Source organism: Apus apus, chromosome 1 (assembly GCF_020740795.1).
Source record: "Apus apus isolate bApuApu2 chromosome 1, bApuApu2.pri.cur, whole genome shotgun sequence".
Classification (NCBI taxonomy): Eukaryota; Metazoa; Chordata; class Aves; order Apodiformes; family Apodidae; genus Apus; species Apus apus.
Window position 1 is genome coordinate 188,289,558 of NC_067282.1, and position 14,791 is coordinate 188,304,348.

The following is a 14,791-nucleotide window of genomic DNA, read 5'->3' on the forward strand; positions in this document are numbered from 1 at the left end:
TTATTGCCCCATAGCTCTTTGACTGCTTCCCATCTATTTGTCCTGTGGTCTACATTTTCCCCTCTACAGGTCACTGAATCGGCGAACATTAGTCAGGGGCTATGTGGAAACGCCATGTGTGGGTTGGAGGATATTTACATTGTGCAGGGCAATGGAGAGAGTCTGGCCATGAGTCTCTGCTGAGAGTCCTGGTGTTGTACAGCAGTAACTGCTTAGTGCAGAGGAACACCATTGCTGGTATTGAACAAAGAGGACTATGAATGTTCAGTAAAGGCATTGGTCATGAAGGTTGAAAAATCAGTACATACCACAGGATGCAGGGAAACACCTAATAACTTTGGAGTATAATAAGAAGTATAGGGGAGAAGACTGCATACTTTCTAGTTAACAAGTACCCCATCAAAGATATTGTCCCATTCTGTTTAACCCTCAGTGATTTAAAAAAAACCAACAAACAACAAAAAAACATCTGTATTGATTGCTGTGGGGTGAAGATGTTCAAGGAAGGAAGAGGGAATCCCTTGTCTGGAAGGTGAGTCTGACTCAGGGAGGTTGGTAACTGCCAGCTTAATTTCTTTATGTAAGACGAATTTACTGTGGGAACTCATGGAATCGTCCATAAACAGAAGGCTCTTTTTGGATGCTTTAAAAATGTGAGAAAGGACAAGAAAATTCTTATCATCTTCAGGCTTATTTGAGTTTTCTACTGCATCTCTTTATTTCAGGTTTTCTGCTCCCTTCTTGTCATATGTGCCACTCTTCAAATCAGAGTCTGTTTCACCATAAATAACCCTGTTTCACACTAAGTCTAAGTCATGTTTGCTTTCACAATACCACTGTTCTTCTTGCTAACTACAGCCTAGCTCTTATACCCTCTCTCCCCTCTCCTTTAAGGAGAGGCAATTCTTTCCTTCATCCCTTTTCATTTCTCTCCTACCTAATCCTTGGGATCCCACCTTACCTGGTTGCATATCCACTTCCTCCACATTCAATTTTGGCTTAACCTTGCCCTCTCAAATGGGATGAGCAAGGGCAGAGGTCCTCTTTGTATGGCCTCCTAGGAAGGATGCTAAAGGAAAGACCAAAACTCTCCAAGTAATACTCTGAAATAAGTGGATGGAAATGTCACTTTCCCACTTCCACCTCATCTGAGAGTACAGAGAAGTTTGGAAAGCTTTCTTCCTTATCCTACTCCCCACAATCTAGGTAATTAACAAAAGGAAGCATCTCCATATCCTTGTATAGCTGCACAAGCAAGGACTCAGTCTGTCATTAGGCTGCAGATGCTTTCAGTTTAGGATTGTATGAAACTTGCTTATGAGGTACCTTGCATGACTATGATATTGTAGAAATAATACAACAGTAACACATAAGCAAAGCAAGTTATGCAATTAAAAAATAAAGTAATAAGTAAGATTTATTTATTTGAAAATGCCTGCTTTAAAGCCACCTCAGCCCTTAACAGGAGGGGAAACATATCTTCTTTGCATCACCTTAAATAGAGAGCTTTCCAAGGCTCTGTCTTCAAATAGGGTATTTTCTCTGAATCAGCCCTTTGCAGACTGTTCTGAAAGAGGCATACAAAAATGCCTAGCATTAATACTCTGTTCCAGGTGTTGGATACAGTAGTGCTATTAATATTGTCACTAATTTAACAATACATTTTAACATTCTCCAGGAGTCTTCTGACACATCATCTATCACCACAGATATTAAATCTAAGGTAAGTTAAAAATAAAGTGGTATATGGCTTTAAAATGCCATATCTAACCATATTATAACATCTCTTGATTCACTTTTATGAAACATATTGTTTCTCTGTTTATAGTTCTCTGTGCTTAATGAAATTAGTTGGGGTTAGTGCAGGAAAGACTCCTTGACTGTTCTGCTTTCACATAGTGCCAAAAGTATCATTGAGCTATAGTCTTCTCCTACTCCTTGATGGCAGACGTTTTTACAAAGGCCCCATCACTCTATTTTCTCTTGCGCTTACTGGAGACAAACACATTGCCCTAACAGAAGCCCACCTTCACACATGAATAGTTTTGAAAGCTTCTCTTTTCTCCCTCTTCTGGGGATAACTAGAACCGAGGATGACAGGCAGAGGGTAATATAAACATGTTACATTTTTCCCTTACACTGCGTCTAATCACTGAAGACAGTGGCTTTTGCAGAAGGCAGTCTGAGCAGCTGATGGCCTGAAGTGTTTACACACATTACACTCAAGCAGAAAACCTACTCTGGTAGTCATCCTGTGTTCTTTTTAATCCCAGAAGAGAGAAAAAGAGTGAAGCTTTCAGCAAGCGATTCCAATATTGACACTACGTGACCTCTGACATGCCCATCTCATATCATTGTCCACAGAGGGAACTTACAGTGACCAAACTCCTGAATTTAGGAATTTCACGATGACCCATTGCCTGAAGTAAGTACTGAATCAGACTGCAGTCAGACTGCTGTGGCTGTTGGTAGCACACTGCCACAAGAAATCAAGCACAGGATACTCTATGCAGTGATGCAGTGCATACTTATGCTAATGTATAATATGTTCTTTAGTATTTTGTCCAGTTCAATTTAAAATATCTGTAGTAATTAGGCTTATAGCCACTCTTTCAGAAAATTGTTCCATAATCTAATGTCACATAACCTCCAACCATTTTTCTGTGCTGAAACTGCCATCAGAGCACTCAGATGAAAGAGGATTAGACTACATGGGTGACTGCTTAGTAGCATCAAGGAACTAAAGGAAACAAAGCTGTTAGCACTGATGAACTAATGTGTCCAGTGAAACACCGGGAGGCTGAAGGTGTTGTCTTTCAGATGAAATGTGAAAGCAAGGCATTATGCATTAGAGGCAATTAAAGTTCGCTCAGCACTCTTTGCAACTGTATCAGTATTAACCCCTAGTTCCTGGCCGCTTTCCAAATCACATAATTAAATTCTGCTTTCCAAAATATTTCCCTGCACTATCATTTAGAAAGACAGCCATCACTTAACCTGAAATGGTGTATTGATGTCAGGTTTAATCTCAAAGGAGGATGCTTGTAAGTTAAAAGCAATTCCATTTTGGTCACTTTGCTATAGTTACAAGGTTTAGAAAAGTATTTTATCCCCAATTATATTTTATTTACACTTATCTCAGATCTACTTCTCTTATCTATCCAAAGTGTTTCCTCTCAATCTGTGATGTATAATCCTTCAAAATCTTGTAGAAAACAATCTGCCAATTTGCTACAAAATTATTTAAACCAAATTTTTCTACATCCCTGATTTGTTACTCCATGAACACTCTCAGATCATGGAAGTAGACCTATAGGTCTAGGAAGCAGTTATCTCTACCCAAAGAGGAAAAAAAAAAAAAAAAAAAAAAGAAAAGGTACTCAGTTTGAGAATGCATAAATCCACACTGAGCCTGACTTTCAAGCTGTGATCAGTAGCATTATGCAAAATCTTGGTTTGCATATTTATGCTACATCCAGTCATAGAATCATAGAATCTCAAGTTCGAAGGGACCCATAAGAACCATTGAGCCCAACTCCCTGCTCCTCACAGGACTTCCTAAAATACCATCAGATGACTAAGAGTGTTATCCAGACACACCTTGAAATCTAACAAGCTTGGTGCCCTGACCACTTCCCTGGGAAGCCTGTTCCAGTGACCAACCACCCTGTCAGTGACAAATCTTTTCCTAATGTCCAATCTGAACTTCCCCTGATGCAGATTCATTCCTCGTTAACCTTTCACTGGTCCCCAGAGAGAGGAGATCAGCACCTCTCCCTCCACTGCTGCCTTCAGGAAGTTGTAGACCGCTATGAGGTCATCACTCAGCCTTCTCTTCTCCAGACAGAACAAACTAAGTGTCCTGAGCTGCTCGTCACAATTCTTGTCCTCAAGACCTTTCAGAATCTTGGTTGCCCTCCTCTGGACATACTCTTAATACTCGGATGTCCTTCTTATATTGAAGCTCCCAAAACAGCACATAGTACTCAAGGTGGAAATGCAGTAACTTGACTTTAGGTACAAAACACTTTCTAAGATAATGAAGTCCTTAGTTATCATCCTTGATGAAAATAATTTAGGATAGTTAATGACCTGTATGTTACTTTCGTAAGCAGATTTTTTTTGTGTATGTGTTTTGTGCATGTGTGTGTTTGTTTGTTTGTTTTTTAAATATTGTCTCATTACTTTTTTGCCATGTCTTTGGTTATTTCTGTTGAGTATTCAGTCAGAAGGGGAAATCTAACTTACTTCCCATATTTCTTATAGATACATCAGTGTTGCTATTGATACTTCAGCTACTGATAGGTTTGTTTTAGATGGCTCACTTTCTGTCTTGGGGTTGAACAGTGACTTTTCTTCCCCAGAAACACTCTAGTCTCTAACTGACACTTTACATTCATGACCAAAGACAATAAATATATTTAATGTGAGTGCATTTATAGGATTTTACCAAGTTTTTAAAATACCAAGATATTATTTAGGTAAGAATTATTAGTCAACTTGATTTGGAATGTTTCATGTTGTCCTTAACAATTTGGAGCAGGAAGCAAGGCAACTGCAGTGAAACTCAACTTTCTGCGCATTTCTAAATTAAAAGTGACACACAAGGTGGAATCTGTCATTATGTGCCAGTACCACGCATAGGAAAGGGAAGCTCATGAGTCACAAGAAACAATTTCGCTTCCATTGTCAATAACTGAGAAAATCTACAGTTCTGATGGAGTTGTTTAGGGGCAGCTGAATGCAAATAAAGCATTGTGCATGCCTGGTGCATCCATAAGTATAGATGGAATTGTGACTCCATATATGAGAGCTGGGCTGAGGAAAGGGAGAAAGGTCAAGTCATGTTGAAAACTAAGTTATATGAATATGATGCCGGTCAATACATAGCTGCTATCCGTCCCCCATTGCCTAAGCAAAGGAATATACTTCAGGGTATCTTTTTTTTTTTTTTTTTTTTTTTTTTTTTTTTTTTTTTTTTCCTTTTAAAATTATTTCTAGCTAGGAGTAAATAGAAATTATTAATATTCTAAAGTTCAGCATAAGACTGATAACCCAGTGGTTATTTAATAAATGAGCATAATACAGCATTTAGAACACTTCAGATACTTCATTAAAAAAAGACACTATATGACTGCCAAGGCTCAGGAAGGTATACAAAAACTTAAAATAAGGGTATATAAGAAATGATAAAAATATTTATTCCATCCCTTGAAAGATATTCTAATATTGCAGTGCATTATTACATCCTACCAATAACATACACAGCATTGAATACAACCACTAGTTAACAAGTTCTAGGATTATTTGAAAGCCCTGATTATAAATAAACCTGCTTTATTCTTTAGAAATTAAACTCGTACCCACAATTAGACTATGCCCAGACAAATATTAAACCATCACATGTACATTTCTTTCCTATTCTATGTGGCCTCATACCCAGTAGTAATGTTAAGTAATTATAAATTGGGTGTTTCATTTTCAGGGGTTCTAGATATCTCCTAGACAGGTGGTCTTCTGTACACGGGGGCCATTCAGTGAGTTTAATGGTTTAGTGTACCTGAATCTTAAAAAATGTAAGAAGATTCTAACCTTTTCTGTGATTCCACAGCTGAAAATGTTAGCATTTAGAGTGTTTTTTGATACCCAGACTCTTTATCTAAATAGAGAAAAGAAAAACAGAAAATGGATCATATTGTCTTTCAAAGAACAGGTAACAAGCAGAGTTTTATTAGGATAATTTAAAAAAAAAAAAAATCATTACATGAAAAATATTCTCCAGTTTAAAGCAGCTGTCACTCCTTCCAATCTATCAAGAAGAATGCCAAGGCAAGCTAAATGCATGTTCTAAGCTGTTTAACTTCATAACTACCTAGCAGAACAGCAAATTGTTTTGCTGCCACCATAATGTAATTAATACTATTTGTCCAAGGTCAAACAGAACCATAAAATTGTAGGATGGTTTGGGTCCTCCCTAGATCATCTAGTCCAACCACCCAGTCAGGGGCAAGGACATCTTTCACTAGATCAGGTTGCTCCAAGCCCCATCCAACCTGGCCTTGAACACTTGCAGGGAGGGAGCATCCACAACTTCTCTATTTTTCATGGAACAACTGTTACCTCCCACGCATCTCAGTGTTCTCACTGTAAAATATTTATTTCTTATTTTAAATCTAAATATACCCTGCTTTAGTTAAAAACCATTACCCCATGTCCTGTCACTACAGGCCTTCCTATACCGAAAGACAGCAATAAGATCTTCCTGCTGTGTTCTCTTCTTCAAGCTGAACAATCTCAACTCTCTCAGCCTTTCTTCACAGAAGAGGTGTTCCAGCCCTTTGACCATTTTCATGGCCAAACAGTCCCACACCCACCCTAGACTTAAATCTCTCACATTATACAGTATACCACTCGTGGTCCAGCAAAATGTCTATGTGATATTATTCAGTCTCCTTTTGATTTCCTATCAATCCCTCTTTGCTTTTTGGTTTTACTTGCTTTAAATTGACATATCTTAAATGCAACAAAAGTAAAATGTATAATATCTACATTAAACAGTTACAAACATCTGCAATAAAATCAGGATAAAATAATAAAATACAATAAAATAATAAAATATCAGCTTTACAAATACAGCAAAATATTATAATGCTAAAATTCCTGTTTCTGAAAACCATTATAGACCTCTTTTTTCTCCACCTCCCCAGTATGGTTAAGGTACTTTAGAATGATGAAGCTCTCCAGGTATTGGGCAGTTTTGTTTCAAGTGTATGACCTAGGATTCTATTAATGATCAGTTCTGACCCCTACACTTCCCCGTAGACTCCTAGAGATAATAAGAAGAGCAGGGAATTATTGATTGAAACTAATGTGGCTTCCTTGTGGATCCTGAGTTTCTGTGTTAAAAAAATCAGTCACTGCCAATTGAAAAGCATGTTAATCATAATGTATGAACAAATTATACCAACTAAAACGCTATGACAAGTAATATTGCTACAATGCTTGCAAAATAACTAATAATTTATTAAGATTTTTAAACTAAAAATAAAATACTTTGATTCATAACATAAAATATCTGAACACTTTGAATTCAGTTACCTGAGCTCCAGCTATTCCACTTCTAGGAATTTTGTATACCAGGATCAATGTGCTTTGATTTCTCATAGCACTTTGTAGACATAAAAATAGCCAAAGCTCAAATCCAGAGCAGGATAATATTCTAATCACAGAAATCAGGTAAGAAAATTAAACATTGCCATCCTAATTTTCTCAAGCAATTAAACCACTTCTCTCATACCACTTTTCCTCTCATCATCTGTTTCTATTTTATGGAGAAAATTACTGTTTATTTTTGAGCTATAAATATACATTGGACAAAATTGCTGTAATCTATTTCAACACTTAAATGTTCATCCCACTCTTCCGAGGTTAATATATTTGCATTCTATGAAATGCTTCAGCACAAAAAAAAAAAAATTTGAATAGATACAATTGGGAAAGTACACAAACTGTGGGTGAGGATGGGTGTACACACACTGTTATCAAAGACTTTGTCACTTGCTTCAAAACAATTTTAAAGTAGCAAAGGTACTGGATAAAAATAGAGAATAATTACTATCTCTCTCAGACTCCAGCTTAAAAAACTGATGAAGCTTGACTGACACAGAGGGAAACTACTCTGGTGATAAACCAGATGCTATGTTGAAATATAATATCTTATCAAATTAATGCAGCTGAGGTCATTGCTGTGAAATTTGATCACAAAAGAGGAACTAGGGAATGCTAGCTGTAAATAATAATAATATAACTGAAAGAGCAGGCAAACTACTGTAATTATATCACAAAACCTACAGTCATGAATAAAAATTACATCACAACCAAACATACCAAACATACATTATGACACTGTGGGTCTAGGAATGAAGCAATCAACACTAAATCAAGCTTGAAATCAGGGTGAGTATTGGTGCCATTTTTTAAGATTACATTAGCAATCTGCCATACTTAAAGACTGCTAGAAAAAAATAAAGAGTAAATCAGTACTCTCTGTCCCAGGGTAACATTTCAAGAAAATATCTGTTCCTCATGCTCTGCTCAGATCAAGTCCTAAACACTGCATTTTCAATTTTTAAGAATTCCAATTTTATCTATCTGACATACAGTCTCTTTCATTTCTTAGGCAAATACCTTAGCTGATGTAGCAGTGGAAATCAGAGTGGATTTTGGTAATCAACTCAGGACTTCCTATAAGAGCTACATTGACAACTGCAATCTCAGATGATGTTTGTAGGTTTAAGAGCCCTCAAATGACTCACTCTTTTTGCTACAACAATTGACACTTGCATTTCGGAGATCCAGGAAACATACAGCTTTAAAAAATGAATTATAATACTAAGACACATAAGTTACTGGAAAGATCTATTTTTCAACTGATGAGCTTCCTACTAGTCTTTCAAATGTATTACATAAAGAACTCTCCCTGATTATTCAATATCTAACCACAGATCCTGTCACTCAGTTCTCTGTTTTCATAAAATGGTGATCAAGCACATTGAAAGCAAAAGCAGAATTTTAAATAGCCCTTCCTTGTGAGTTCTAAATAACTAAATAACTAATAAAATATGTAAATAAATGCATGTATAATATTTTTCAAAAAATTAAATTACCTTAAACCCTCCATACTTGGGAACTAAGTTAACTTAGTTAATTATCACATAGGAACAGTCACATTAGCTTCCTAGGGGCATGAAACCTTTGAAGCTCTTTTGTAGTATGTGTTTGTTTGGTGTTTTGTTTTGTTTTCTAAATGTTATATGGAATTAAAGATAGTGAGGGAAAGAATGGCATTTCACTGCCTCTCTTATCATCACATGCAAAATATACCAGCACCATGCCCTTAACATTCAACTGCACATCAAGCTAAAACAAAAGTAAAAATTCCAATTAAAAAAAATTAACTGAAATACCTATATGATTTGTCAGTAGTACCTTTTTAAGGAATTTTAATGGCATTGCCATTGTTAGTCGGGACACATGAAAATCTCTTCTACAGAGCTTTCATTTTTAATTTTTTTTTTATGAGACACCACTCTTGTATTGGCAGAAACTGATTGAAGAGATGTTTGCTTCTTACCATCAACACAGGCTGGCCTTGCTCTTGTTGTACCGGCAATCTGTCCTTTTTTACATGCACAGCGAGCTGTTTGTCGGGCTATAGTCCTTCGGGGCTGACTGCTATCTCTGTCCAAAGTAACAATCTCACATGTACCTGCAGCCAGTTGACCTGGAAAAAGAACCAGCAACAGGTACCAGAGTCACTAAATGCACTATAGGCAATCTATTACAGCCGAATAGAGTCACAGCCCTCTGTCACAGCAGACATTCCACAACAAATGGGCAGTCAGCTGACGGATATAATAAAAGCAAGATGACATACAATTTTTCTTTGTGGTGGACATGCGAGAACCCTGCAAACTGGTTCTGTCAGAAAATTATTATTGTTCCATAAAAGCCAGAAAGCTGAGGTCACACAGGTTACTTTTACTTATGTCAGCTAAGTAAAGGAACAATCTTCTTTTACAGCAATGAAATTTAACTGGTTTGCTTTTTCTCTACTTTCAGAACTGATAAAATATATGGAAAACAAAAAAACCTTCCCACATGTCCATGAATATGATGAAGTCTTTACTTCTTTGTGCATTGTTTTTGAAAGAAAATATCTTTTGAAGTATCTCATGCTTGACCAGATTGTCAGTCCTCTGGTTCTCACTTCATCTAAAGTGAAGAGTAATTCATTCTCTGCTTGCCTCATATTTGAAGTAGATGTTATTTTTTTTATTTTATTTTACTAGATTTGCTATGTAAGCATCCTGCAAATGAGAGTAAAATGACACTGCCCCATTACCTTAGTAACATTGCTTGCTTTTATTGACTTCCTTAATAAATGTAGCTTTTCCTGAATAGTAAGGAAATACACACCACCTAATTCTGAATTTGGACCATGTTATGAGAGGAGGAAAAAAAAGAAAGAAAAAAAAATTATTTTATGAGGATTATTAGTCTGAAGTAAATGTTATACATTTAAAATTATGCACTTCCTCTGGTACAACCAATACTAGGCTACTAGTATACCAAAATACTACCCTTTACAAGCAAGAAGAAGACATTATTGAATTTCTGTGCATAATAAGACTGAAAAAAACCCCAGCTATCACTTTGTATTACATATAATTTCTGGATTTTTTGGTACAGTAGTAAACATAATCTCTATTGGATTTTGTCTTTGTAGGCAATCAATTATAACCCTTCAAATGAATATGTACAAAAATATATCTGCAAAACACAAGCTTACTGTATTTTGTTTTCATTAAAAAAAAAAAAAAAGAGATTGGAAGAAATGCAATGTTGTCTCTTAAAAAATACAGTTTAAATAATATTCACAGTACATTATTTTTATGCTGTTGCAATACTGAAAAAGAATAACAAAACAAAAAGTAGAAATTTTAAATCTCTATTAACATCAATAATAAAACCCACCAAAATCCCTTGAAACTTAGATGAATGGCTTTAAAATCTAAAAGTGAAATAATATTTCTGTATACTCCATTTTTTTTCCATTCAGAATATAAGTTTACCCAGTATATTCTTCCAATAACCAGTATATGATGCTTCTTTACTAAAAATATCTTTAGCTGAAAAAAACCCAAACCAAACACATTCTGTTTTCTCCCATTGCTAATATATTTCATTCTGGTTTGCAGACATATTATTCCCAAGGAACACAGCTGTCTAAACAGATCATGTAAAAAAAGACATAATCAGAGGTGTATTTAGATCTTGACCCCTTAGGCATTTGAACATCATGATTATGGTCCAGAATTGTGAATAGAAATTGAAGAGAAACCCAAGAAAAAGTGGAAAGAATAAATATATGTGTAAGTGTTCCTGAGAGTATGGGTTTCCATATTCTCCACTACCTGTAAGCTTTCATCATTACATAAAACCATATGTCTGAGGAAAGGAACCAGTTTTACAGCACTGTGAAGGTGAATAAGGACTATACTCAGAGAAAAAAAAAAAAAAAAAAAAAAAGCTTTATGTCAAGATAATCTGTGAAAGCAAAAAAGCTTTTCAGGGTATGCAGGCACTGGCTATTGCTATGGTATCCTACAGATAATCTTTCCTGGTTTTGGAACTGTCCAGTTTTAGTTCTGCATAGGTTCATTTTGAGCCAGCTGGGTTATTTGGTTTCTATGATTGTTTTCAGCTGTTTATTTTGTTTAGAAATTATAATTTCTTCCAGGTATATTGACTTCATTTTTTTTTATGACCTCAAAAAACCGAGATACCTGAATGAGAGTAATTGTGTATAAATACAATGTCACACTGCCTTTCAAGGAATTTTGTGCAGCTATTGAAAAGAGGGGAGAATTTGAAAAAAATTAAAAACATTTAATGCATTTTTGTTTTAAAATATCATTTCTCTGTTTTCATTCTTGTTTCTACAGCAGAAGAAAATTAAGTTATTGTAGAGCTGCAGCAGCTCTTCCCACATCTGACATAAGTACTTCCTTGTGTTACAGGCTGCAAAGATTGCAAGTATATTGAGGACTGCAAGATAGTGTACATCCATTACTTGGCTTTAAACTGCTGTAAAGCATGAAAAGTATTAATTAAGGTTATGGAAGTCCATCTCCAGAGAGAGTCATCGTGTTGCAAAGCGTGTCCTCTCTGTCTGTATTAAGTACACGTAAGTCTACAGCAGTACCTTACTTAGATCACATGTATGATAATTTCGCTTTTTAAAACAATTTAATCTAGAAATGTAAGGCAAAACATGATGGAACAAAAGGAATACGCTTCTTGTAAATATGGAGTTTCAAGAATTAGAATACCTTTCATTTCCAGGTAAGCTAACATAGTGAACCTTTCAAAGATATTAATGAAAAAAGTCCATTCGTCTGTGAGCCTTTTAACACTCCACTCCCAAGCACAAAGAAATTTCAAGGCAGCAAGGAGTGGAGTTTCACTGGAGCTTTTTCAAATGGGACATTAAGAGCCACAATCTATGGAACAGTCATAAGGACTCCATATTTTCAGTACATTTTATTTCTGTACTTGCAATTCACCAATTGGAATCAAATAATCTTGGGAAAAGCAAAAAGCAACCATAATCAGAGACCTCTGGTTTATTCTAGCCTTGTCTGAAAGTCTTCCAAGAAAAAAAGTAATCTTTTATTATTTTATGGATTAGGATAAGGATTATTTCAGAGTAACCAACATCCAGTTTTCCAAGTAAATGAGTGGGTATTTCTTGGTTATTGGTTATTTTTAGTATTTATTTTATAGTTATATTTTATGTTCTATACACAGTTTGTAATTTTATTTTAATAACTAGCACCTCACTGGAAATTATTTGATTTTGTATTGCTACCATCTGGTTACTACTAAAGAGATAAAAGGTTCAGGTTCTTTTATGCTTCTGCATGCAACTCTTTTAGAAAAAAAGGGAAACTACAGGATTCTGAACTAAAAATCTATGTCAAAATAAACTGAAACTAAAAAAAACCCTACACACATGAAAATTCCAAATACAAGATGAGGGTTTTCACTTCTAACTTGCACCTATGGACTTCTTTATATTAATTGCTATACTCAGCACCTATGTTCTACTTTCTGAATGAAGTCCCACCATGATTAGTTCTTCTCCCTGTGAGACTTTCACAGAAGTCTGTAGGACTCGGTGAGTTTTGGTACACATGTTTAGCAAATGGCACAGGAAATATCTCAAGGTAAAACTATGATTTATTTATTTATTTTAAGTTCTTTAGTATTTACATTCTTGAAAGAAAAGAGTTTGTTATGGAAAAGTTTAAAAGTGAATGGCTTTATATATATATATATACATATGCATTACTAACAGTCCTTTGTCAACTATATTTCGTGCTGAAAAAACAAAGCTTTTGAAAAATCTTTGTTGTCTGTCATTGGTAAAACCCTCAAATAGGAAATATTTTCATATTAAATGGAGTGTATCTAGGATAGTATTTTAGTTTTCTGTGAAGGAAAATATTTCTGTTCTCTAACAGAAAATAAAATCTGCCTAATCCACATTGATTATAGCAAGCAAGTTACAGACATTATGAATTTTTAATGTATGCAGGCCAGGAAGCCAAAGACTTTCCTACAAATTAATTTAAAGAAATAAAATAATATTACGAACTCATGGGATCTGTGGGTACAATGAAAATAAAACTTGATCTAAATAAATGGGTCTTTCCAGGCTTTTAGATTTTATGCTCATCCAGAAAATCTACTTCTGAATTTGACATGCAGGCTTATATGATAGCTTCAGTGAACAATTTTCCATGCATCACCAATTTGATGCCTAGCAACACAAGCTTTTCGAGTTTAAAACGCATTGAGTTAAATGTTATTAAAAATCTTGGCTAGATTCAGATATTCTTTTGTCAGTGAACACAATGCAAGAGTTGTTTCAAAATCGGAGCATAGGAATACATTCAGTAGTTTTCTATTACAATATTGAAGTCTTTCAGACAACAGAGCCATGCCAACTCCTGAGCAGGGCTGAATATCAACAACTCCTGCTGAAATAAGATGGAACTGAAGTACTTAGTGTCACTTATGAATTGCAGTTTGACACTAACTTGAATAACAAATAAGTAAACATATTTAATTTATATATTTATTAAATACACATTTAAGTGAAATCTGAAATTTTTTATGTTATATATCCCTCTTCAAAGAAAATGTCCTGGAAGGAGATGTCTTACACTGAAATTCATTCAATTTCAGATAGTTCTACTACCTTTTATTTTTTTAAATTTTATTTCAGAATGGGAGAGATTGTGGCAATGAATTGGTTTGCCCCAAAGAACTACACAACTACACTCACTTTTAAACTACAATAACAAAATTAATGGAAATCCAACTAGTATAAAATAAGAAAGCTTCCAACAAAGCTTCTGAAAAAAAATATTTTTATCTAAAGTAACAGACAAGATTGGCTCAGCTTCTCTAACTCAGTATGAGAAAAAACCTGTTTAAATGAATCAGCACAATGTCAGAATAACTGTTAAATAAGAACATTGTTTCAATCTTAATTTATGTGATAGAGAAGCATTTAAAATTTTCCATAGAATATAGTCTTGGAAATACACTATTTCCCTTTTCTGTTGCTAAAGTCACTGACATTGAAAATGTTTCTTTCCAAGATGCTTCATATACCATGTAGGACCTTATATCTTTCTATTGAAACAAACATTGTCACTGTTTAAGTAACAGACTACACAAAGCAATTCTAACTTGCCAGTGAGTCAACCTGTTTAAAATACTTTAAAATACTACAGTTTTTTCTTGAGGACATGATGACACTGTCAGAAAAAAAAGACAGGACCTATCTCACCATCTGAAACAAAAAAGGAATTAATTTGGATAATCCTAACTTCTAAGTGTAACCCTTAGGTGCCCAATAATCTAAAAGGCAGCAGAACAATTTTTTTCAAAACTTTCTATTTATTTACTTTATTACCAGTTAAGAGCTATTTGGCTGGACTCAGCCTTGCTGTGTGACTTCCTGTAGCTTCTAAATCTTAAAAGGAGTGATTCTAAATTTTAATGGTATAAAATAATTTGTCCAAAGGACATGTTTTGCTGCTCATTTATGAAGGAAAATTCACTGTAGTACCCAGTTAATAAAACTTAGGAACAACAAGAAAAAAACATGATTAATTACTTCTCCTTTTCAGAGTCAGCTTAAGTTTTTTCTGAG

The 14,791-nt window shown here is 34.9% G+C and overlaps 1 protein-coding gene across 5 annotated transcripts in view; it reads right to left on the reverse strand.

Annotated features, from left to right (window-relative positions):
* The window catches only part of TAFA5 (TAFA chemokine like family member 5), a 463,715-nt gene that overhangs the window by 201,014 nt on the left and 247,910 nt on the right, over positions 1-14,791 (reverse strand). For all 5 annotated transcript variants that reach the window (XR_007891779.1, XM_051642092.1, XM_051642078.1 and 2 more), the window contains exon 2: positions 9,134-9,283. Coding sequence is in view for 4 of the 5 variants with exons in the window: in XM_051642092.1 (XP_051498052.1) it covers positions 9,134-9,283 (150 nt within the window). In the remaining variant the exon portion in view is untranslated. The remainder of the gene's footprint in view (positions 1-9,133; positions 9,284-14,791) is intronic.